The following is a 22,056-nucleotide window of genomic DNA, read 5'->3' on the forward strand; positions in this document are numbered from 1 at the left end:
GGGGGGGGACTTTCTCAAGAATTTGCATGAAAAGGTGGAGTATGGCCCTTTTCTTCTCATTTCTTTAATTTGATGTGATCTTCAATCTTAATTGCTAGAAAGATATCACCTTCTTTTCACTTATGTCTCCTCTTTTGGCTGTAAGTTCTTTGCGGTCTTGAGTTTTTTTACTACAAGGGAACATTGTTCATAAATTGTTTGGTTAATGTGTGAAACTGTTCAAGAAGGAAACAGAGGAAAAGGAAACACTGACCAATAAATTGGTCAATGCAGACCATGGTTCTTAAGTCTTTCAAGAGCTTAATTGCTTTCTCCAAATAAAGTATAATACAACTACAAACGAGGTTTTCTTTTTTCCTCTTATGAAGTTTTCCTCCTCTTTTATGGTATCATCACATGCATGTAAGAAGGTTAAGGGCGAGTTTTTGGTTTATCATCGACCAATAAAAGAAGATGGGAAGTTTCCTACTGAAAATTAACCAAAAGAAAAAAAACATATGGTAATTTTTTTGGAAATTCTGTGGCTTATCTTATGGAAAATTGGAAATAGAGGGTTTGCTTTCATGTTAGAGTATATATTGTCTCAATTTTTTCACTTATCCTAAGAAAATGCTAAAAGATTTTGCATTTTTCACCAACTTTTTTGTTCATCACAGGGGATATTAAGCAGTCGTTTCGATGAAATCCTTGATTTACCAAGAGTGAAACCTCAGTTTGTGATTGATTTGGTCACCAAATTTTGCAGTGATGCTGAAAATTCTATAGCAGCATTGATCAGATACCTGTACTTCCCAAACAATCTTCACAGCTTTCTCTTAGTTAAACATTATTATTTTTCTATTTTCTAAACTGATTTCTGAGCAACTGATCCGGTCATGTCTCCAGCAATGAACCTGATATCAACTATCCCAAAGTTATCGACCGAGCTCACCAGATCAAAGGCGCTAGCTCTCGGTAACCTGTTCTTTACTTCCTTGATGTCGAAATCTATTTGAAACTTGATTCTCTGTCTTTCCTATTTACTGCCCTTTTCTGTTGAGAATTTTCCATTCTAGACATCAATGTGCATGGAATTTAATACATATTAAACCATGTAGGAAGCTCTATTTAATAACAGGGAGCATTCTGTACTCATCGGATCTTTCGATTTCATCGCATGTTTGGTTTCTATCCAAAACGAATGGACTTTCAATTTACAGAATAGAATTCTAGAAAACAACTTTTAGTAAAGATTATCAATAAACTTAGCTACGCGCACGCATGTCTTATAGCACTTCACAAAATGATGGAAGCTACAGAGATGAGAGTATGCATTACCTGTGGCCGGAGCATAATTTGAAACATCAACTGCAGGTGATTATATAGAATGTCGGAAACCACCGTTTCTCACTGTCCAAAACATTATGAAGTATTATATTCATTGGCAGCTAGAGACTTCGTCGACAAACAATTATGTCATCATGGATGCTAACATCTGATCCTTGATGATTCAGTCTGTGCATACACAAGATTTTGATCACTTGCCATTAAAGTGTGCTTATAACCTGTGCTTTTACACTGGTATAATTCATTCAGTACATCACTTTTATGTTGTTGGGGAACCAAAAATATAGAAATCAGTGTGTGCCTGTGTTCAATCATCTTAGAAGTAGAGCAATAAAGACAGACATGTGTAACCAAAGGGTAGAACTTAATTTTAAGGTGCTAAGCCAAGTAAAATTCTGACCTGCAGTCTTTCGATGGATTTGTGTGGATTTTTGTGAAATGGTACATGCGAGAATCATAGCAATACTATCTTCTATGGTTCGGGTTCGAGCTAGTTTGGGTATGGATACCTAACCAATACCCTATAGATACCTAGAACTCGATCGGCTCGGGTTTGGTTTATATCTGATAGGGTTTAGTTATGGTTCGGATACATTTTTTGCAAGACTCAACCCGTGGATACCAACGAGGAAATGCCATTAAAATTTACTGGCACTTGATCCTGATTGATCCATTTATTGTAGACTGAATCTTAATCCTCTGCATTTGGTGTTACAGTATTGGTGGCCATAGGATGGCCCTCGCTAGTCGTGAAGACAAGGACATGGACAAGGACAGGTATGATAAGTGCCCTGCTCTCATTTTAGAATCATGAAAGTTAGTAATACATTCACCTCGTTTTATTCATCATCTTTTATAATTTCATATTGACTAATTTCAATTGTTCTTTCCTAAACATGATTTTATAGCAACAGTATTTTAATTCAGCTGTGACTAACTTTAATTTTTAAATTGTTCTTTCCTATACCAGCTTGAAGGATAAATCCAGTGATATATGAGATCTAATTCAGGTTGAGTTTTAAATTAAACCGGATGATACTAATTTAATTGACCCGATAGATTAACTCGTGGTCCTGTCAAAACCTAGTTTGATTTTTTTTATTTTTTTTAAATGATATTATTTAAATATTTAAAAAAAAAAATATTGAAACAATACTATTTTAGATTAGATTAAATTAATTTATCAAATTTATAACATGAACCTATAAATGAGTTTCTGTGTAGATCTAATAATTTCAAGAAGAAAACAAGTGGTACCTTGTGGTTTGAGTTATATGATCTGCTCTCCCATATTTTTTTTTTTATAGCTTAGTCATGTTGTGGCAAAAATATATAGTCCTAGGTTATTAAAAAAACATTCAATGATGCATCATTTGATGTTCATCCCCTGGTGATGCTGGAACCCAGGATACGCTTTCTTTGTCCTTTGTTAAAAGCTCTCTCATTTTTTTCCAGGTGCTTTGCAGCTTTTTGCAAGACCAAGGATGAATATCAAATTTTAAAGGAGGAGTTCAATATCATCTTGCAAGTAACGCTTAGGAAAAAGAACTACCAGCCATGTATTTTCTTCCTTACTATTATCACTATATTACTGTTATCTAGGTCCTTCAGTAGCTTCTTGGCATATTCTTGATGAACACTCTAGGTGAAATGCTTGGTGAGAACATGATAGCAAGATTAGGTTTAGCAATTCTAGAAAATCTCTCTATTCCAGATCTTGTTGTAATCCTTCCAAATTGGAACCTCAAGACTTCTCAAAGCCAATTAAATCACATTCTAATTTCAGCCTTATTTTGAGCATTTAGTTGGTTGCCCATTTCAGGGCTATTTTCCCATCAGTTCTCCGGAGGATTTATTTTCCCCTAGAAGAAATGAGGTCAAAATGTATAGTGAAGGATTGCATGGTACCTCCAATGTGCATGCTCTGAAGCATAAAGTAGGAGGCTAGCTATAGGGTGCCATCTGTTCAAAGAGCACGCAATTCATAAGATTCAAATAAACACGAGGATTTAGTTGGCTCGTAAGATGACTCCTACTTGTGTGCTTTCGATTAGTCTTGATCATCGTTGCTTGTTGTATTGTTTATGATTTTTCCAAAATATTAGACTTTCATTATACATGTAATTATTCATCATTTGATAATGGATGTGGACACGGCGATATGTGATTTCTGGTTAATCTAAAAAAGGCCACCAATAGAGCCCTGAAGTGTCCCAGCTACTCCGCCACATGACTCCGGTGGAATGAAAATCCAGGTCAGATTGATTGTATCTGAAATGGGCATGTAAATGAATAGTTAATGGAACTCATAGGGAGGTTTATTTTAGATTATTAATATTCTTTGTTGAGTATCAGTATTTTTGCAAATTTAACATGTTTTTTTGTGGCAAAATACAAGGATATAGCCTGGTTACTTCCATGTTCTTCACATAGCGTTGCTTCTTTCTTCGGAGGTAATCATTGACCAAACTAGTAGGAGGAGCGAGCAATGCTCGAGAGAATGTTTTCTTTTAATCCCTTTTATATGCACAACATTCCAACAACAGCTTAAATCCCTCAGGTAATTTGGTGACACGAAAACATTATTGCTGCACTGACTGGCCATCCATATCTGGTGTTTGTGCGTGACCAAACCAGACAAAACAATAATTTGAAAACTTCAAAAAAAAATTGAAACAAAAATAATTAAAAAAAACTATAATTTTACTCATGCAGTGAATATTTGAGATTGAAATGCAAAATGTATTTTTTTAAATATTTCTCACTTAAAAACATATTAAAATAAAATATTCTTAGTTTTTATTATTATTCTTAACATTATCTCATTAAAATTATTTTAAAAAACACTAAATTAACATCTCTCAGGGCAAACTTGTTTTACGAGTTAAATACACTTTTAAAAAACACGGAAAAATAATCTTTAAAAAAGCAACTAAACACTAGAAACCATCGCACTACCATAGACAGTACTGTAGATTGAGACCACTACATGTCGACTATTCCTTGAAAATATTACAAACACTGGTGAAAGATTCGAATTTGCACCGTTCCCATACTTCAGAAGTCTTTCCTCACCATGGTCCAGTATTGTATAGAGCCCAGGTGAGAAACCAGACTTCAAAATGTTAGGTCAATTGGAAGAGTTTAAGCTTTAAAGGACAGGAATCTACAAGCAAACATCAGACTACATGACATTTGATAAATCCTTGCTGCTTAAAAATGCACCAGGAAAAGCCAGCAGACGTGCAAAAAAATCAACTACCCAGGAAAACAATTCATATAATAAATCATCAAGAAAGAACTTTGGTGCTGGTTTCACCGAATACATATCCATAATTTAATTTAACACCCTCAAAACATTTTTTGTTTCCAGCAAAATGGTGCTTAACGGCAGGCCTTTTGAGTTTCTAATGACTTGTACGATTTGCTACTTGCTAGGGTTTTGGAGGCAGATTTTGAAATAATATGTTATCCGGCACAAAAATAAACCCACAAAACTTTCAGACTTGGCAAAAGCCTCGAACCAACTATTGATACAACAACAATCAACACTTCCAGCAAACAAACAGAAAAGAAAATAACAAGCACACGATAACGGTAATCCAAAATTAACAATTATATTAAAAACATTTTAACATTCAATTATCTAAAATCCAAAAATCGTTCGAGCCCAAAACAAGGTCTTAATATCATAATAGCAAACTACAAATAAAAACTTAGGCAAAAGAAGACCTCTTCGAAACTAAATCTCTTAATCGAACAAACTGAAGCCCATATCCTGCAAAAAAGACAGCAATAAAACATTCCCTTCAGTAAAAAATAGGCAAGTTTAAAACTAACACAAGCCAGGAAAAATTATAGCAAGAAAGAAAAGGATCGCTTACATCATCAGACTCCTCTTTCTCTTCAACCTTCTCCTCTTTCTTAGCCTCATCAGCAGGAGCAGCACCACCAGCAGCAGCAGGAGCAGCACCGGCAGAAACAGCAACACCACCACCGGAAGGAACGGAAGCCAACTTTTCCCTTCCGGAAGCAATCAGCTCAGTGATGTCCTTTCCTTTGACACTGGACAACAGCAACTCGATCCTGTCATCGTCAGCATCAGCGCCAACTGCAAATCCGAAAAAAAAAAAACAAAATCAATTTATTAAAATACAAGAATCTGAAAACACAAAAATGAAAACCTAATGTGAAGAAGGAAGGAAGAAAGTACCAGATCCGAGAATGTTTTTCAAATCCTCGGCGGTAGGGCAGGTGTTTCCACCGAGAACGGCGAGCAAGTAAGCGGCGACAACCTTCATTTTAGTTAGGAAGAGGCGCTGATAGAAACTAGCAATAGAGGCTGCTACTACCTAGGGTTTTGGAGACAGACGGTAGAAACAGGTATAAGTGTATATGTTTATATCTAGGGCTTGTCAAGGGTGAGATTGTGTGATTAAATCTTGTCCGTTCATTGTTTGTTTTGCCGATTATGTCCCTGGTTTTGGTATTCCTATGTTTGGTTGCAGGGGGAGGAATGTACATATCATGGTTTAGGTAATCACCGTGTACAAATCAAGGATAAGGACCGTCTGGCTGGCATGGATATTGAGGGAGTATTTTTTTTTTCAAATTATTTAAAAAAAAATATTTCAATTTTTTTTCATAATTTAATATAAAATTATTGTTTATGTCGAACAGTACCTAAATAACAAAAAATGCTACTATTTTCTGTATTTTTCATTGTAAGAATATTATATATCTTTTTTAAAACTTACTCTTAAATTATTAAACATTTAATGTTTTTTACTATGGTGGATACTAAACTGTACACCACCAAACACAATATAAACATCAAGTGTTTTTTTTTTAAATCAAAATTTTTTAACTTTTTTAATTATTTTAATATGCTAATGTAAAATAATTTTGTTAAATAAAAAAATATTATTTTAATATATTTATAAACAAATACTTTAAGGTTAATGCACTCTCAAACTCAGTAAAACTTGGAAGGTTGATCGAAGAAACTCATAATTGTAATTGAAAATTAACATTGATTTAATGAGGACACCTTGTCAAGATTTTGGTTTAGTTGTTTCGTTCAAAATCTAGTAACTTGACAAAACAAATGTAGTGGCTCCGAGAGCAAAGTGTCATATAAACTTTCATGACAAATTGCATGGTTTGTATGCTAGCCATTGTCGAGAACAAAGCTGATCTAATCCCTTCTGATGTCCATATCACCTCCACATGAATCACACTGTTTCCTTTCACAACCACTTGTTCTTTTATAGTTGTTACTACTGCTATTATTATTATAACCATCGATTGGTGTGGTCTAGCAGTAAGTGAGGCGAGTGTTCTTATTAGAGCGTCACCAGAAAAACCATCTTCTGGTTGTTGAACTTGGAGCCCGTACATCGTTTTTCACTTCGTTCTTTTTATTCTCGATGCCCTGCGTTAAGGATTCTAACCTTTTTCTGCATATACAGTGAAGAGAAGTCAGACTTTGGTAGTAGATGAGTAGAAATTGGTATCTTATCTCAACAATGATCTGAAAGCATATCTTCTCTCTCCAATCCTTGAGCACTTGACCACAACCCACCAAATCCAAAAATATAATTTTGACATTTCGTAAGAGGGTACAAACATTACTTGGTATCTGTTAGACGACCATGCAAGCTCCATCTCTGGCGAAATCCTTCAATGCCTTCAATTCCACTTGCAAGAATCAAGCGCCTATCACATAAGTGATCTCCAAAGATGAGTAATGATTCCATATAAGAAACCAGATATGAGAAATATACATGACATGTATATTGTAGTTGCAATATACATGGACGTTATTAATTATAACAGCTATAAGGCCAAATTGTACTGACATTATAGTGTTAGTCATGCTCTTATTAAGAAAACTTTCACAGGCATTGATGACCCCAATTTTGCGCTCACTAAAGATGTAACTTCTCTAAACAACTACTCAACATAACCATCAATCCAGATTATACCTCTCCAAAGATGTAACTTCTGATTCAAGCTGAGAAGCTCTTTCCTTTGCTTCATCTATAGGCATTGATGACCCTAATTTGCGCTCACTGTCTTGTAGGCGTTGCCTTAGTTCCTTATCCTGCAACTCAGGTTTTCAAACAAACATCAAAATGTTGATATCAACAGACCTTCAAAAATCTGCATTTTACAAATTATATGACTACCAAGAAAGAGTACATCTAATAGAAACAGAAGTGAAAAGACAATCAATCTCACCCTCCTTTCAGCACATTGTCGATACAAAGCAAGCTCATCTTGACAGAAAGGCTCAATATCATTGATCTGCAAGCCTACAACATAAAGCAGGAAGATTTAGTTACAAATGAAGTTGTTTTCCCCGTCAGTATGGCATTAAGTTAGCCTCCAACACAACAAAAAGATGGTCAATGTATCACCCAACAACAGAAAATCTCATATTACAACTAAACTTGATTATACACTACAGAAAATAGGTAAGAGAGAGGGACGTCTATCCAACAGTCAGTCTGTGGAGCTACCACATAGAACCAGAACAGACCCAGACAAGTTGAGTACTACATATGCATAGGCTTACAAAGACCTTTAATACCACTAACTTTAGTCATCTTACAAAATCAAGAAGTCATGCTTACAGCTGTTTTGTACAAAGACTCTGGTCAGATGCCATTAATGAGCACAGAACAATTTGGCCAAACAAAACTTAGATTGATTGGAAGGAAACGAAAACTTACATAAGAATAGGTTCCTTAAAATCCCATCACACAAATCAACACCTTCAAGAACATGAGAGGCAATTTCAGGTGGGATGATTGGGGATGGTGGCCCCATCATTAGATCATCTCCAACCAATATAGTTTCATCCATGGTCGGCTGTGCATCGACTGAAGACCACAAGAGATTGCAACAAATTGAGAATATATCTCAGTTTAAAGTTTTTAAAATATTTATTCTTAATATGAAAAAGGAATGCGATGAAGCATAACTTAGGTAGCAATTTGCAGTTGACTTCATAGTTGGAAGAAAGAAATCATTATGAACAAACAAGTAACTCCAAAACCCTTAATGACCAAATTGGAAATCTTTTATATATGCTGAAATGAATGGAACTCAAAACATATGCCTGCAGGCATCACATGCGCATGCAAGTGTGAATTTAAACAGATTAATGATTCGACAGTTTTTAAACAGTCCAGTTGAGCTAGAAAGTCATATTTTTAAAAATCGACTGGCAGAATCCATGCCAATTCTGGTATACTGGAAAAAAGAAAACTTCATCTCAATAAAGTTTCAACTTGTTTGAAGAGATTTGGCACTCGTATATAGTTTTTACTGATTATTACTATGTCCCTAATAGATCCTTTGACACTATATCAACACTGAGACTTTCTCCAAATATTAGTGAGTTGATTTTTTTATCATAAACAGAGCTATAACGCCATTAACTTGCTTATTTTTTTCAATAGCTCTATCTGGATAGTTTAACATTAATATTACTTCTATAGAATCTATAACTAAATTTACTTCGCTCACAGCATATTCCAACAAAATTCCCAAACAAAGTAGCTGTTCAATTATCACTTTGAAATCTGTTTCTTTTCCTTGTTTTTGAGACCACAGACATGACCAGTTTCAACTTCTCAGAAGCAAGACTGACAACACAGAAGCTAGAACCCATATCTTCACATCCAATTTACCGAAGAGAAAAAATATGAAAAATCATAAAAGCATTTCTTCATACATAGATTCATCACACAGAAAAGAGGAAAAACAAAACAAAAGGAAGCAGGAGAGCTCACGTACCATCCATAATTGCTTTTAACTCTTTTGTCTTCAACCACCAAAAAATAAATATGTTCAATCAAGTATCAATACCTGTAAACCACAAGAAAGAACAAAAACAAGAAAAGAATTAACAAGTCACGAGAAAAAATGCCCCATAACCGCAGAGCAAACTCTACAAAGCTAGATACGTGGTTAATAAATCAAAAGTTAAAGAACGGAATTCCTCGTTTACATCAAAAAACAAGATAAGAATGATCAACATGCAAATGGGGTGCTTAGATTGAAAGACAACCTCATTGCGGCATTTCATCAAACAGTGGCAGTGCAAGAAACTAAGTGATAAATTTTATTCAACTACGGCCATGTCGAGCTCATTTTTAGTGTATTGAAAGCCATGAATGCATATAATCCATTTCAAATTAAAATGAAACTCGTTTTTATGGACTTACGGTCAACTAGTGCTGAGGGAAAGAGGGAGCACGTACAGGTACTGTCAGTGATTGATTTTACGAACGGAAAAAATTGAGACGAAAAAAGAAAGCTGAGATAAATGGGCCACAGATAAAAACAGGCCCAATAAATTATACTGGCTCAATATACAAATCCAGTTCGAAGCTCCAAGAGCGATATATTAAGCCCAAAAGTGTTAATAAGGCCACCCAAAAGCATTTTCAATTTTTTTTATTTTTTGAAAACAACTCCATCAACATAATTGTCAAACATGGTGAGCGGAGCTTACTCTTGGTCTGATTTCATTTTAAATCAATTTAAGAGTTTTAATTTGCAAGGTTAACCTAGCAAACTTTAAAAAGGCCCGAATATATTAATTCTAGTAATTTTAAAAAAATTATTTAAAATAATATTATTTTATTTTAAAAAATAAATAAAACAAATTATTAAAAAAAAAAAAAAACATTTCAACCACAATGCCACACCACCCAAAAGTATAAAATGCAACCTATAATAAACTGTCACCAAAAATTATAAATTAAAATACCTTGCCCAAGAATTTATTATTATCTTCTGCTAATCTCTTTTCAGCAGCAGACCAGAGCCAGCCTAGTAACATATTTTTATGCAAACTTGACAAGATCCTGATCAAAATAATATTATTATTGATGACGCAAAGCTGAATGTTTTAAAATCCTGTGTCATTTCAACTCTATTAAAATATACAGAAATCATAAATATTACATAACGAAACCTTGCAATGTACAGAATTCACATTGATACACAAAATGATCACAGCACTTTCAAAACACCAGTGACGGAAACGTGCATGCAAAATTCATATGCGCCTATACTCATCTCCGCAGTCGCCAATCACTTTTAACAGATCCTTCCCTTTTTTGGAAACTTCCTGTATGCTGTTCATATCCTCCTCGTCGAGGACCAGTGAAAACACAGCATTGGCGTCATTGATGTGTTCAGCCAAACCGAGTCGAACACCTATCATGGATCCTGCCACTGCTGGCTGTAGTTATACAAGACATGCCAGAAGAAAAATCCTTGGTCAGCGAGAAATTCTACCATCAAAGAGAAATGAACACTTAGGAGGTGCTGAAATATACCTGATCTAATATGTACTTCACCGCTACAGTTGGAATGGAGACCCCGTGTTTAGAGGCTATCTTATTAAGTGTACGCAGCAGACTTTGGAAGAGACTCCATCCTCCCCAAGCATCAACCATCTGTCATGTATTTTGCACAATTTTATGGCACGAATCTAAGCATACTATTACAATGGTAAACATTCAAAGCTTTAAATCTCTCCCCCTCTCATACATCATAGGGTTGCAGCGAAAATAATTTTGGAGAAGTCTTATCTGAGAAAAAAGAGCGGGTAGATGATGAAAAAATCACAAATCCAAGACTTTTGTTCCTCAAATTGTGACCAACTTCCAAAGAGAAGTAAATCTGACATTTTAGTAAACTCACTAAACAAAAACAGTTTCCTTATTAAAGGTGGTCTTATTTCACGCTACCAAAGTAGCATGTCTGCTCCTCACAACAGAAGTAGATATGAACCGTTATTTTTCCATGGACAAAATAAAGCCAGTATTCAATGGAGTTCTTATCTCTTACCCTTTTGTACTTCTGCAAGGAAGGAGTATTTAATGGTGGGGCAGAAAAAGGAATGGATAAGTTAGTGTCAAGGAATTTCTTAGATAACAGTCCACCCATTACCGTCCCATACCTGCATTCATTAATTATCCAAGCAATGCTCAATTGTACAGCAGATAATGTAAATTCTGTTAGCAAGCCAAAAGGCTAATACAGAATATTATTTGTGCAATCATATTTCTATGCGTGAGCAATGAAAGAGGGACAAACAGACGTGATAAGTTTAACTCCAGTAAGCTGACAAAGCTCTGCCATTTTTTGTTGAGGACGCATGTCCACAAGTGAATGTTGCACCTGATGGAATCACAATATACTAGTTTACATGAGCTACAAGCTACATTAAGAGATGGGAGTGACAAAAACAAGAAATTGATCGATAATACCTGATTGCTGACAACAGGAATTCCATTTTCTAAAATTATTTGTAATCTCTCTGTGTCGAAATTTGTCAAAGCAACAGTCTTTATTTTACCTGCATGCAACTTGCTGAAGTAATGCAATCAAATCAAAGATATATGGACTCACGTGCCCATAAGAATGCAAGATAAATAATTAAGCCTTATTTGAATTGCCAAAATAAATAACTATAACCTTCTTCCTTTAGGTCATTCAAGTGTTTAAGGGCATCAAGGTAGCCAGGATTAGAATAGTCCCACCTATTTAAGATAAAAATGAAAATAGAAAAGCACAAATCATTAGTTTCAGAAAAATTCAACAATATCTAACAGGTATCAATAGAAAGTGCTGATGTTGAATGTCCGAAATCTAGAGAAATGTTGTCCAAATACAATAGAAACAAAAGAGCAATACCAATGAAACTGAAGCATGTCCAAGGATGACACATCCATCCTCTTCCTTGAAATGTCAATGTTCTGCCTGACATAGCTACCAGTCATTTTAACGGGTGGTGGAACCCACTTTGTAAGGCTGCATTGCATAATATACGGAGGTAAGCATGAACTCCACAGTTCCCTTCCTTTATTCTAGAGTGAACATAAATTCTACAATATCCTTCCTATGTTATACATCAATAAAATTCTTGTCCATGTAAGCCAAGATAAGCACCAAAGTTAATTCTTCCCAACTCAAAAATAATACATGCCAATTAACAAAGTGGTTATGACTCACCCTCTAACCCTATCCAGGACTTCTGGTGGACGCTCTCTGCGAATTCGGTTGATAAAAATGCCATAGAGATCTTCAGCAGGCCCATCTGCAGAGTCATAAGAACTGAAACAATGAGGGACCCAATTCTTGGATGCAAATATTAAAAATAATAGACTGCCAATATCATCATTATACCATAATGTATGTATATCTATAAAACATTTCTGTTTATCCAGTTCATAAGCAGTAAAGTTGCTGCTGACTCAAGCCAATTAAATTAAAACTTATTTCCAAGTCTAAGCATCAATTGCAATCTTTGCAACACACAAAAAAACAGTATTGGAGGACTAGCTACTTCTTTATAAGCTCATTACATATATCAGCCATATCAAAAGTAGTCAATCCAGCATCAGCATATTTGAGCATAGCATCAACGGCGTTGTCACGATCAATCTTGCCCCAACCACCACTTGTTTGCCACATCCCATTAACAACCCTACACATATCTAATGAGTCTTTTCCATTCTTCACCACCACAATTCTCCTGTTATCCTCAGTCAACACACATTGCAATGGTTTCAAACTGGTTACTTTTCTTACATCACCAACTCTTCTACTTTCCAGTTTCATTCCATTAAAGCTGAAGCTGCTAAATGGTTGGTATAAAAGCTCTGCCATTTTCAATTGCAAAAAAGCCTAATATCCAAAGAGACTAAAAAGATTACAAAAGGGACTTTTGTTTTTGCTTCTTTAAACCCCATAACTCCGTCTCTTCCCTTCCAGTGGTTTTCTTTCATCTTATCTGCTTCCTTGTCTTTGCTTCCACCATTGATTCTATAGAAAGGTCTTTGCAATTATGAGAGGAAGTGGGGGCATTTTGGCCAAAGCATGTCATTTAAACGGTTACATTGTTACAAATAGAAAGAAAAAAGTGGATAATGCGCAAATACTACTGCAACAAACAAAGTAAACTAAGAAAGCCGACGTGGCAAGCAAACGGGCCAGGACTTTCCAAGCCAATGAGAACGCACCACGTACATAAAAAAACCACAAAACAAGGGCAAGGGTTTCGGATAATTTACAGTGATCGGCCATATCGAAGGTGGAGAGACCAGCGTCAGCGTAGCGAAGCATTGCCTCGACGGCGTCGTCCCGGTCGATTCGGCCCCAACCGCCGCTAGTCTGCCACATACCGTTAAGGACTCTGCATATGTCAAGCGAGTCGTTCCCATTCTTCACCGTGATTCGCTGAGCCCCGGCGTCAGTTGTGGTTGTTGTTGTCGTCGGCGCGCAGCACCTGACTAGATTGAAACTGCTCCGTCTTGACTCGGGACGAGCTGCAGTTGTTATAGTGAGTTTGGGGACAGCGTGATGTAAGGACGCTGCCATCTTTTTAGCGTCTACAATGTTCCAGACACGGAAGCGAAGATGATAGATAAGGTGTTCGGCGCTCAGAACGAAAAAGAAAATATCCTATATTCGTAATTGACTATTATACCCTCAGTTTCCACGAAAACAAAATTTATCTTGTATATAATATTTGCACAGAAGACGTGTATTCCTCAAGGTTTTCTTTATTCTGGGGAAATGAATGGTAGAAAATCTAAAAGTATATTGAAGCTTCTCGCCATTATCAATTATACTTGTTAGAGAACCTGAGGGATATGGAGTTGAGAGGAACGAGAGGTGATGAGTTTGATATCAAAGCGAGTGTGAGTATACTGAGAAGGAAAGTGAAATCATTACCAAATGGGGTAAAGTTCAAGCCAGATGAGAGGAGATAGTCACTGAGACTAAGCAAGTCCATCGTGGTCAAAGCCCAAGTGGAGATGAGAACTGTTCTTGTCAGACCCGATTAGAAGACCACTCCGTAAATAAACAATAATTAATTTGACCTGGTCAAGTCAGGCTAGATGAATAAATTTACCAAGTTAACTACGTAATTTTTATAGATCAATATTTTCTTTTCAATTCAATTTAAAACCGTTTCCGAATCAAGTTTTAGATTAGAGTTTGTCATGGCATCCGCTACGCCAAACGAATTTATTAGATAAGAACCGAGTTTTCGTGCTGATGGAGATCCTACTCTACGAGATGCTCATGAAAGCCAATCAAAGTCCATTTCCGGGCCTAAATAGAGAGAAGCATCAAGTTCCTGCGTCAGACAGAAGCCTGTGGCATGAGGAAATTCAGCATGATTATTCGCATTTTGCAGATCAAGAATCATTTGAATTTTCTGTGAGAGACTTATTCAGCGCAGTCCTGAGGAAGGACGTGGAACAGAAAGACAAGATGGCAGGAGTTCATCCACATGCATCTTTCCCTTTCCCCGTAGGTTTGACAGAATAAATCCGAACACCTACCAACCTGCGCGTGAGTTAATAGGTCCTAACCTCGGGCAAAGCTCATGTATTGGAGTTTGAAGACCCCGAGTATCTTCTTCGATAAGCTCTTTTCTGGATCAAAAAAAGATTTAAGCTGCTATCTTGGTGCAATGTGACAGGCACCATCCTCGTAAACTGTGTTTCCCTAGAACAATGCGAGAAAAAGATACCCAAATACTTACAGTGATTGTGTCTCTGTCATGAATTGTCTCATTAACCAGCCGAAAGATGTTATGTTTCTTTGTTCTGATGGAATCATCACAAGATTCTCCCAAGAAAACCAAAACCTGGCCGATCTCTTCAATACCCAGGGGTGGAATATTGCTTTCAATATTCTCGAGTGTTCTTCCCAAGCTACTGAGAGAAGTAGAGTCATTTTACAGCAGCAACTGGGCAACTATGAGGCAAACTTATTTTAGCACTCTATGGTCATTCATTTCAGTGTTATCCACATCAATCCATAATAGAGTAAGATAAATAATGTTGTCCGATCTTGTTTAGCAGAATAATATATGGAAACATCAGGTCAGGTTCAACCTAGTCGAACCTCACCCCCTTGTTAGACCCAAAAAAAGCATAATATATGGAAACAAATTCTTTTATGTTAACGGACAACTTTCTCAACGAAATGAGTATATTATTTATTAGTGCAAAATAAAGATGAGAATCCTTCCTAATACAGCATGCCATCCACTAATATACAACTAAGTACAAAGCAACAACAGCTATAAGAACAACCTGATCTTAAATCCACAAGCATCACTCCTGCATGGATAGGTTATCGAGAAGTTTTCTCACAGACACATCGAGGTGAACTTGACAAGACAGAAATCTACTTTTTATGTTTGCTCTCAAGTCGCATAATCTTCCGCTCCATCTACAAACCATTGAGGCCCAGAAAAAGCAACAAGCAGAAGTGTTTGTTAAATGCAGGCAACAAAACATTTGTGCACCATACTTTATTACAAAAGGGACAATACTGTGAAGCAGAAATTATTGTGGAGAACCAAAAACTTGAAAAAATCTGCATGTGCCAAGAACTTGGGGAGTGCTTGGTATAATTATGCATTTCTCTCACTCTCTCAAAAACAACTGAACGATAAACCAAAGTCCTGTTAATGTTGGTGTTATATGTTAGTTTTTTATGTTTTAAGTAAAATGCTGCCAAGAAATGACGCACATTTTGCCACATGCAATTCGATACCTAAAATGCAACAAGCCAGCAATCTTATCCCACGTGCCTTGAAAACCATTATAGGAAACTATTCTTCCTCAATTAAAAGTGCTGCACACAGCCACTCAAAACTGAGACTCGGGATTTTGAGATTGATTTGATTATGATGCAGTCCTTTGTTGCCTGTTATCCTCCTTTAGCAAGAAGTTTTATGCAATTGAGTGGCATTACAAATGTATCTCTTTTTTCCATGTTGAACTTCTACCAAAGCCCAAAAGCAAAACCTATTAAAGACTCAAACATGTTTCCAACCTGTGGTAGCAAACAAATCAAGCATTTATCAAAAGTGCTGCCAACTTAAGCAGCAAGAAGTCTAAAACATACACGATTTAAGGAAATAAGAGTTTTTGAAATCTTAATGAAAAAAGACAATTGATCAATTAAAACATAAGTGAAGCACACAATCAAATATTATCGTGGATCTAGCAGATACTTAAGCATGTGAGATATTTGGAAAGGGAGTTTGAATGATAATGATGTACGATTATGCAGTACTCATGAGCTTTTTAGTGATTCGTAGAACCAAAGTGAACCGGCTTATGGCATGCACCACATTCAGGAATTCTAGGATCTACAATATAGACAACCAACCAAGGTTGTGCTTGCAGAAAGATGAATTTCAAATCAGTAAATAAATATTCAAGTTCATCGTCAACAAAAAGTGGTGTATTATTTTAGTAGTTATAGTATTGGATTGTTATTTTTATGTAATATTATGATCTACATTCAATTATTACTGTCCCTTTTGATTTCAATCATTGAAGATTTTTACAGTAAAACAATTTGCTAAAAATTGCTAGCCCTGTTTTACAGTTTCAGCCAGGGTACCTTAAATTCATGTTAAATACTGAAAAGAGAAATCGGTTTTGCATTTAGGCATTTTTTTCTTTTCCTTGTGAATAATTGGAAATATGCTTAAATATATAGAATTCTTTTTTACCCATATTCTCCTTTAGGCTGAGTTGCATTTTTCATCTGCCATTATGCATCCAATAAATTAACACTACTCACATAGCAATACTATCGACTCATTCAAAAAATGACATACTTACTATAAAAACTCCACAAGAGGTCAAGGAAACATACCATGAAATCCCAAACAACAATACACAGATATGTTACTTTCAAGTAAACAAGAACTTAAGAGTCCACAAGACAAGAATTAAAATTGCATTACCTGAACGACGACTTCCAACTTGGTCCGAATATGAGCAAATTCATTCTTTATCCAATTGAGGGAAAGGGACAAGCTGAAACGGCAATATATGCAAATACATTGGAGGATAGGAAGTTATTGATCCATATATGAATTATTGAATATAATAAAGATAAGAAAATGATAACCAACAAGAAAATCAAGCATGTCTTTGAAAAATAAGCAGATACGACACAAGTCTAAGTAGCTAGCAAGTTATTTATCAGCCATCACCATCTATCATGTAACATGCAGGGCGCACCCTTCCAACAAATCAATAATTGAGAAGAAAATGACAAAGCGCAGCATGAAAGCCACCTTACTTTCTTTTATCCATCTGACGACAGGCTTGAATGAGATCAGCACATGCAAGCCTCATATGCTCTGCACCCATGCTGTAAAACCAAGAACATTATATCCACCTTTTTAATTCTTTTTATGATAGATGGGAAATTAACTTTCAGCTAGACTAGTGGGACAACAAAGAAACTGTAGGTATATTGGTAAAACCATCTGCACAGTTTATTTTCCTTGAGAAGAAAAATTATAAACTAGCAATAATTTTTTACCATTTACTATCTTTTGTGCTGAATATAAGTGACTAATAGCTCTCGTTATTTTTTAACCAATGATTATCTCACATTGCTAGATTCCAACATTTTAGTTTGTGGATGTTAACACAGACAAATCATATGAACATGCATAAGACAGCAGTGCATTTATCCAAACATCATCCCACTTGTAAATCTTAGGGTTATTGCCGCCTTTTAACTAAAAGGAAGAATGAGTCGTGATAAATGTATATGACAGTGGAACTCTAGAGCATAATGCATGATGAAAAAAAGGAAACTACTAGATACTTGCTACTTCTGAACTTTAATGAACTATCATTATTGTCGTTTAATTTTATTTTTTTTAATCCAGGAACCAACATATAAGAAGGTTCACTCTAGCTCATTTCCACATGACACCATTCATGATAAATTTAAAGTTCCATGCAAAAATAAATTATCACATAGGCCTAAAAGTGCTAGCCTATTGTTTCAGCTAACCATTATTCTTAGAGATGGTGCTTAAACCATTTAGATCATTATGTTGTTTTAACTAAAGAAAAAGAATCAAATTGGCTTTTCTTTTTAATTGGAGTGTTGCTTAATACAACTACATATACATATTTGGACATCTCATAGCATACATAGGAAATATAAAAATGCTGAATAGAATAGTCAATGACTATAATTTGCATATATGATATTCATCATTACGTGCATGCCATATACATCCATGAAGACAAATAAAAAAACATAAAGGTAAGAACACCTAATGCCAGCTTAATAAAAGTAAGAGACTGATAGCAAACAAGTACAAATAAATCATCACATGTAGGAGCTACTTCTGAACCAAGTTATTATTTATGCTCTTTACTTGAAAGGAACGGGAAAGAATGTAGTGTTAAGAAAATATTTCATGAAGAAACAAAAAGTATTGTGGCCTTGCCATAGAAGAAAGACAATATAAAGCATGCTAAGAGCACTTGAAGGTCCAGTGACCGCTTGAGAAGCAAAAATATACAATCGTTTGATGAATCATGCTGAACAAGTTATCTACCATAGCAAAGGGAGGAACCGCACATGAGAGAGAGAGAGAGAGATAAGCACATGAAATTTTCTTTCCTCGTTCACCACTAAAAGTAAACAATCAACCATCAGCACCCGCTACCCCAAAGATTAAAAATAGAAAGTGCACGATTGAAATGAGGAGAAAACATAAATATGTCTTTCCTAATCAGATTAATAAATGCACACATGTTGTGTGCTTTTGCATCACCAAGGAAAGTCCCAGTACCCAGGTCTCGATCAAAGGCAAGAAACCATTAGCTCAGCCTTTTAAACCATGTTCAAACAGCTGCTTTTTTACTCTTAATATTTCCTTCTTTCAGTATATCTAAACTCCTTTTCACTAAAAGCAACCTATCTACAAGTGCACCACGTGTAGCCAACCAATGTCAAACATACACTTCATTCCAGAAATTGTTTCCTATTTTCTCTATTTATCTGACATGATTATTACTCTTGTTATCCAATAACTACCCTTACACAGAATATCAAATATCATCTTACAGGGAGCTTCTCTCCTCTAATTGCTGGGCTAGGGCAGCCAACTTAGAAAAATCAACGTCAGGAAGATCACTGCAGGTATATAAAAATGAGTTAAATAACCCAAATTATTCTAGGAAGTCATCTGCCATAACTGATGCTTTGCAAGTTGAGTTCTGGGTATAGTGTTACATGTAACTTCCAAGTTCAAATAAGATTGACTCCACATCAATGCAGTACGTATTGATCAATCGCACAACATGATCAGGTTCCTCCTCTGTTTTCAAAGTTTGAATATGACAGAACTGAGCATTCACAATCCCCTACAAGGAATATAATAAAAACACATCATCAGCACTGAAAACCTTTCCAAACAAATAAGTCCTCTGCATGACACCAAATTTAAATGGCCTCAAATCACAACTACAAATTACTATGAAATCAGAAGCAATCACACAGAATTGAATGAACCACTTAAGAACATGTCCCATAAATCTTTATGTATGTATGCATATGAAAGTATTTATAAAAAAATACACTATTTTATGAACAGGTTTAGAAAACTGAGAGAAGATCAAATAGCCTTCAATCTTTATTTTTCCTCCTTTTTCTCTTTTTTTTTGGCCAAAAGCCCCTGAATGCATTGAAGACATAACAATAACATCCTAAAGAGTAAAGTGAGGACAAGCATAGGATTAGCAAAAGAGATTCTACAGAAAAGCAGTAAAACCATTTGACACCGTTACCTCATCAAACAGTGACTGCACATATTGTTGGAGCAGTCCTTTAATAATTAACATGGCCATTTAAGATATAGGACACTAACAGAACCCTAAGCTAATGGAATCTGGAGAAGATAGCAAGCTACAGTGACAAGTAAGCAACTTTGCATGAGACACTCCCACAAGAGTGAGGGAGTTATATGCAAATTGAATTGCAGATAAAAACAATGTCAGACCATGAGTTCAGCATGGTACCTTACAGATTTAGCACCTAGACTATGGATATTAACATTTATGCCACTGCTAATGAAACAGACCAAAACAATTGAGTTGCTTCAAATTATGACTTAATATCAGAATAAATACTCTTGATGCATCTAGCAACTGAAATATTATCAAAGAAAGAGAAAACTGGATGTCAAAAAACCCATGAGGTGATAAGGAAGAATCACAATAGTTGATTAATAAAAATGATTTGAACATAGCTACTTTGTGAAAATTTACCTGCTCTGAGGCAATGAAACAGTGGTGTAAGTTATCCAGTTTCAAAATTCAAAGAAACTAGAAGCATTTTCAGTAGGTAATGGCATTTCCAAATGTTCTTCACTCCACTGAGTAGGCCCCATCTCGCTCCTGCTTGACACGCTGACAGGTGGGTCCCATCATTCATATTAGGTGGAAGTTGTATGGTACATAAAGCCAATGCCACATGGCAAAGCACAAGATATGTGTAACCTGTCAGGTGCTTCCATTCTACTTCCTCAGCAACACCAAAATCCATGTAGAGCTGGGTGCATTTCCTAATTATAGGAAATTTTTCGGGATAATTTACAACTCAAGAATCATCTCAACAAATTAAATATAGTGGTCCCCTGATAATCCATGAAAAAAGTACAATCAAATATTTACTTATAAAAGATACAACTCATAAGCACCCACTGTTCTTCGTAGCTAGGTGGCGCCACCAGCCATTCGGAGGTGGAATACAAGTTCAACCTACACAAACAAAACAAAAACTTGGAAGCATGAGTAGGCTGCTCCCTATTCCGTAACCTATTGTAGCAGATAATCGACATTCTGTGACCTATTATAGCCAACTAATCAGCAAAGAATTTATCACACTTTACCTTTATTAATCACATCAAGATAATGTCAACCATCCAAATTGACAAGGGACATCGAATTTCATTAACATGCCAATCAAACGGATCCTTCATGAAAAAACAAAACAAAAAGAAACTATGCAAAACAAAAAAGTGGTTTCCAATGCTCGCGTCATTTTAGACAACATGTATGCAACCATATATACTGAACTTACAAGTCTACAACGGACGACATTATAACTGAAATTCAACAATTAGTAACAGCTCAGTAGTAAGCACTCCTCTTTCCCTTTCTAGGTTTCGAAAAATTCTACAGCCAAACTACATCAAATTTGTATGAATCTAACCACCAATATAATCTGAATAGTGAAACAATCAAATAAATTCCCCCGGGGACTATTAAATTCAAGGGATGGCTACCTTGTATAATTAGGCCGTCGGATATGTTAAAACTCACCCTCAAAACAAAAATTAAATCATGCAATCACTAAAGTAGACAAAAGAAACTATCATCGATCACATTAACCAAGGTATTGCCAGTTTTACCAACAATATCATGTACGAGCTGCAACCAATCAGAATTAGCTTTTATCAACCCTGACAAATTATAACTGATTGAATCGGAATCAAAAGACGCAAGCATTTTTAATTTTTTTAAAAAAAACTAGTAACTATTTGTGAAAGAGAACAAAAAAACGCATATTCACAGTACCTGGATAGCAACAAGCTTTATCGACTCGCGGTGGAGAAAGGGAAGAAGAATCGAGCAGCATGAACTCTGCTTGTGAGTCTGCCCTTACATGGAGACTTCACTTCAGCGACAGAGAGAGTGTATATATACTCTCTCTTATTTATTTTATTTTATTTTTTCCCGGGGCTAGAGAATGGAGATAAGGCTGTCATGGTTCAGAGCACTTTATATTTTATAGTTCAGTGAAGGTGAGGCTTCGAGAAATAGTGTAAGAAGAATATTCTAC

General features: G+C 35.7%; 3 protein-coding genes and 1 long non-coding RNA gene across 17 annotated transcripts; all 4 read right to left on the reverse strand.

Annotated features, from left to right (window-relative positions):
- Positions 1-4,921: 4,921 nt before the first annotated feature.
- On the reverse strand, positions 4,922-5,713 carry LOC105139850 (60S acidic ribosomal protein P2B-like). The gene is made up of 3 exons (XM_011046467.1): positions 5,540-5,713; positions 5,211-5,437; positions 4,922-5,104 (listed from the first exon to the last, which is right to left on the reverse strand). Exons 1-3 carry the CDS (start codon positions 5,625-5,627, stop codon positions 5,078-5,080), a joined length of 342 nt encoding a protein of 113 aa, XP_011044769.1. The 5' UTR covers positions 5,628-5,713; the 3' UTR covers positions 4,922-5,077.
- Positions 5,714-6,431: 718 nt separating this feature from the next.
- Positions 6,432-9,527, reverse strand: LOC105139856 (uncharacterized). The gene is made up of 7 exons (XM_011046480.1): positions 9,407-9,527; positions 9,133-9,211; positions 8,064-8,213; positions 7,570-7,643; positions 7,314-7,432; positions 6,961-7,044; positions 6,432-6,785 (listed from the first exon to the last, which is right to left on the reverse strand). Exons 2-7 carry the CDS (start codon positions 9,137-9,139, stop codon positions 6,680-6,682), a joined length of 540 nt encoding a protein of 179 aa, XP_011044782.1. The 5' UTR covers positions 9,140-9,211; positions 9,407-9,527; the 3' UTR covers positions 6,432-6,679.
- A 687-nt stretch (positions 9,528-10,214) lies between these two features.
- Positions 10,215-13,966, reverse strand: LOC105139863 (NAD(P)-linked oxidoreductase superfamily protein). 2 transcript variants are annotated; one of them, XM_011046492.1, is made up of 9 exons: positions 13,428-13,966; positions 12,367-12,451; positions 12,049-12,165; positions 11,830-11,894; positions 11,622-11,710; positions 11,453-11,532; positions 11,200-11,311; positions 10,686-10,805; positions 10,215-10,588 (listed from the first exon to the last, which is right to left on the reverse strand). In XM_011046492.1, the coding sequence occupies exons 1-9, from the start codon at positions 13,732-13,734 to the stop codon at positions 10,403-10,405; spliced, it is 1,161 nt and encodes a 386-aa protein (XP_011044794.1). In that variant the 5' UTR covers positions 13,735-13,966; the 3' UTR covers positions 10,215-10,402. The 2 variants fall into 2 exon arrangements, with proteins under 2 accessions (XP_011044794.1, XP_011044803.1); XM_011046501.1 differs by lacking the exon at positions 13,428-13,966 and adding an exon at positions 12,720-13,223.
- Positions 13,967-14,350: 384 nt separating this feature from the next.
- Positions 14,351-21,918, reverse strand: LOC105139877 (uncharacterized). 13 transcript variants are annotated; one of them, XR_845057.1, is made up of 6 exons: positions 21,792-21,918; positions 20,481-20,972; positions 19,447-19,577; positions 17,482-19,347; positions 14,912-17,213; positions 14,351-14,801 (listed from the first exon to the last, which is right to left on the reverse strand). It is a non-coding gene; the product is annotated as an uncharacterized LOC105139877 (long non-coding RNA). The 13 variants fall into 13 exon arrangements; XR_845079.1 differs by lacking the exon at positions 14,351-14,801 and having other exon boundaries at positions 15,312-17,213; positions 20,481-20,609; positions 20,712-20,972; XR_845060.1 differs by lacking the exon at positions 14,351-14,801 and having other exon boundaries at positions 15,312-17,213; positions 17,482-17,553; positions 19,279-19,347.
- Positions 21,919-22,056: the final 138 nt, after the last annotated feature.

Source organism: Populus euphratica, unplaced genomic scaffold (genome assembly GCF_000495115.2).
Source record: "Populus euphratica unplaced genomic scaffold, PopEup_1.0 scaffold3.1, whole genome shotgun sequence".
Taxonomy (NCBI): domain Eukaryota; kingdom Viridiplantae; phylum Streptophyta; class Magnoliopsida; order Malpighiales; family Salicaceae; genus Populus; species Populus euphratica.

What these genes read in the sequence shown, in the direction of transcription:
- LOC105139863 (XM_011046492.1), bottom strand. Translation starts at nt 13,734, where the DNA reads ATGGCAGCGTCCTTACATCACGCTGTCCCCAAACTCACTATAACAACT. An exon ending in GTCCTGGATAGGGTTAGAGG is followed by an intron (nt 12,166 to 12,366) that starts GTGAGTCATAAC and finishes TATGCAATGCAG; the next exon opens with CCTTACAAAGTGGGTTCCAC. An exon ending in GACATGCTTCAGTTTCATTG is followed by an intron (nt 11,895 to 12,048) that starts GTATTGCTCTTT and finishes TATCTTAAATAG; the next exon opens with GTGGGACTATTCTAATCCTG.
- LOC105139850 (XM_011046467.1), bottom strand. Translation starts at nt 5,627, where the DNA reads ATGAAGGTTGTCGCCGCTTACTTGCTCGCCGTTCTCGGTGGAAACACC. An exon ending in GAAAAACATTCTCGGATCTG is followed by an intron (nt 5,438 to 5,539) that starts GTACTTTCTTCC and finishes TCGGATTTGCAG; the next exon opens with TTGGCGCTGATGCTGACGAT. An exon ending in AGAAAGAGGAGTCTGATGAT is followed by an intron (nt 5,105 to 5,210) that starts GTAAGCGATCCT and finishes TCTTTTTTGCAG; the next exon opens with GATATGGGCTTCAGTTTGTT.
- LOC105139856 (XM_011046480.1), bottom strand. An exon ending in GAAGTTACATCTTTGGAGAG is followed by an intron (nt 7,045 to 7,313) that starts GTATAATCTGGA and finishes CTTATGTGATAG; the next exon opens with GCGCTTGATTCTTGCAAGTG. An exon ending in GGTCGTCTAACAGATACCAA is followed by an intron (nt 6,786 to 6,960) that starts GTAATGTTTGTA and finishes CTGTATATGCAG; the next exon opens with AAAAAGGTTAGAATCCTTAA.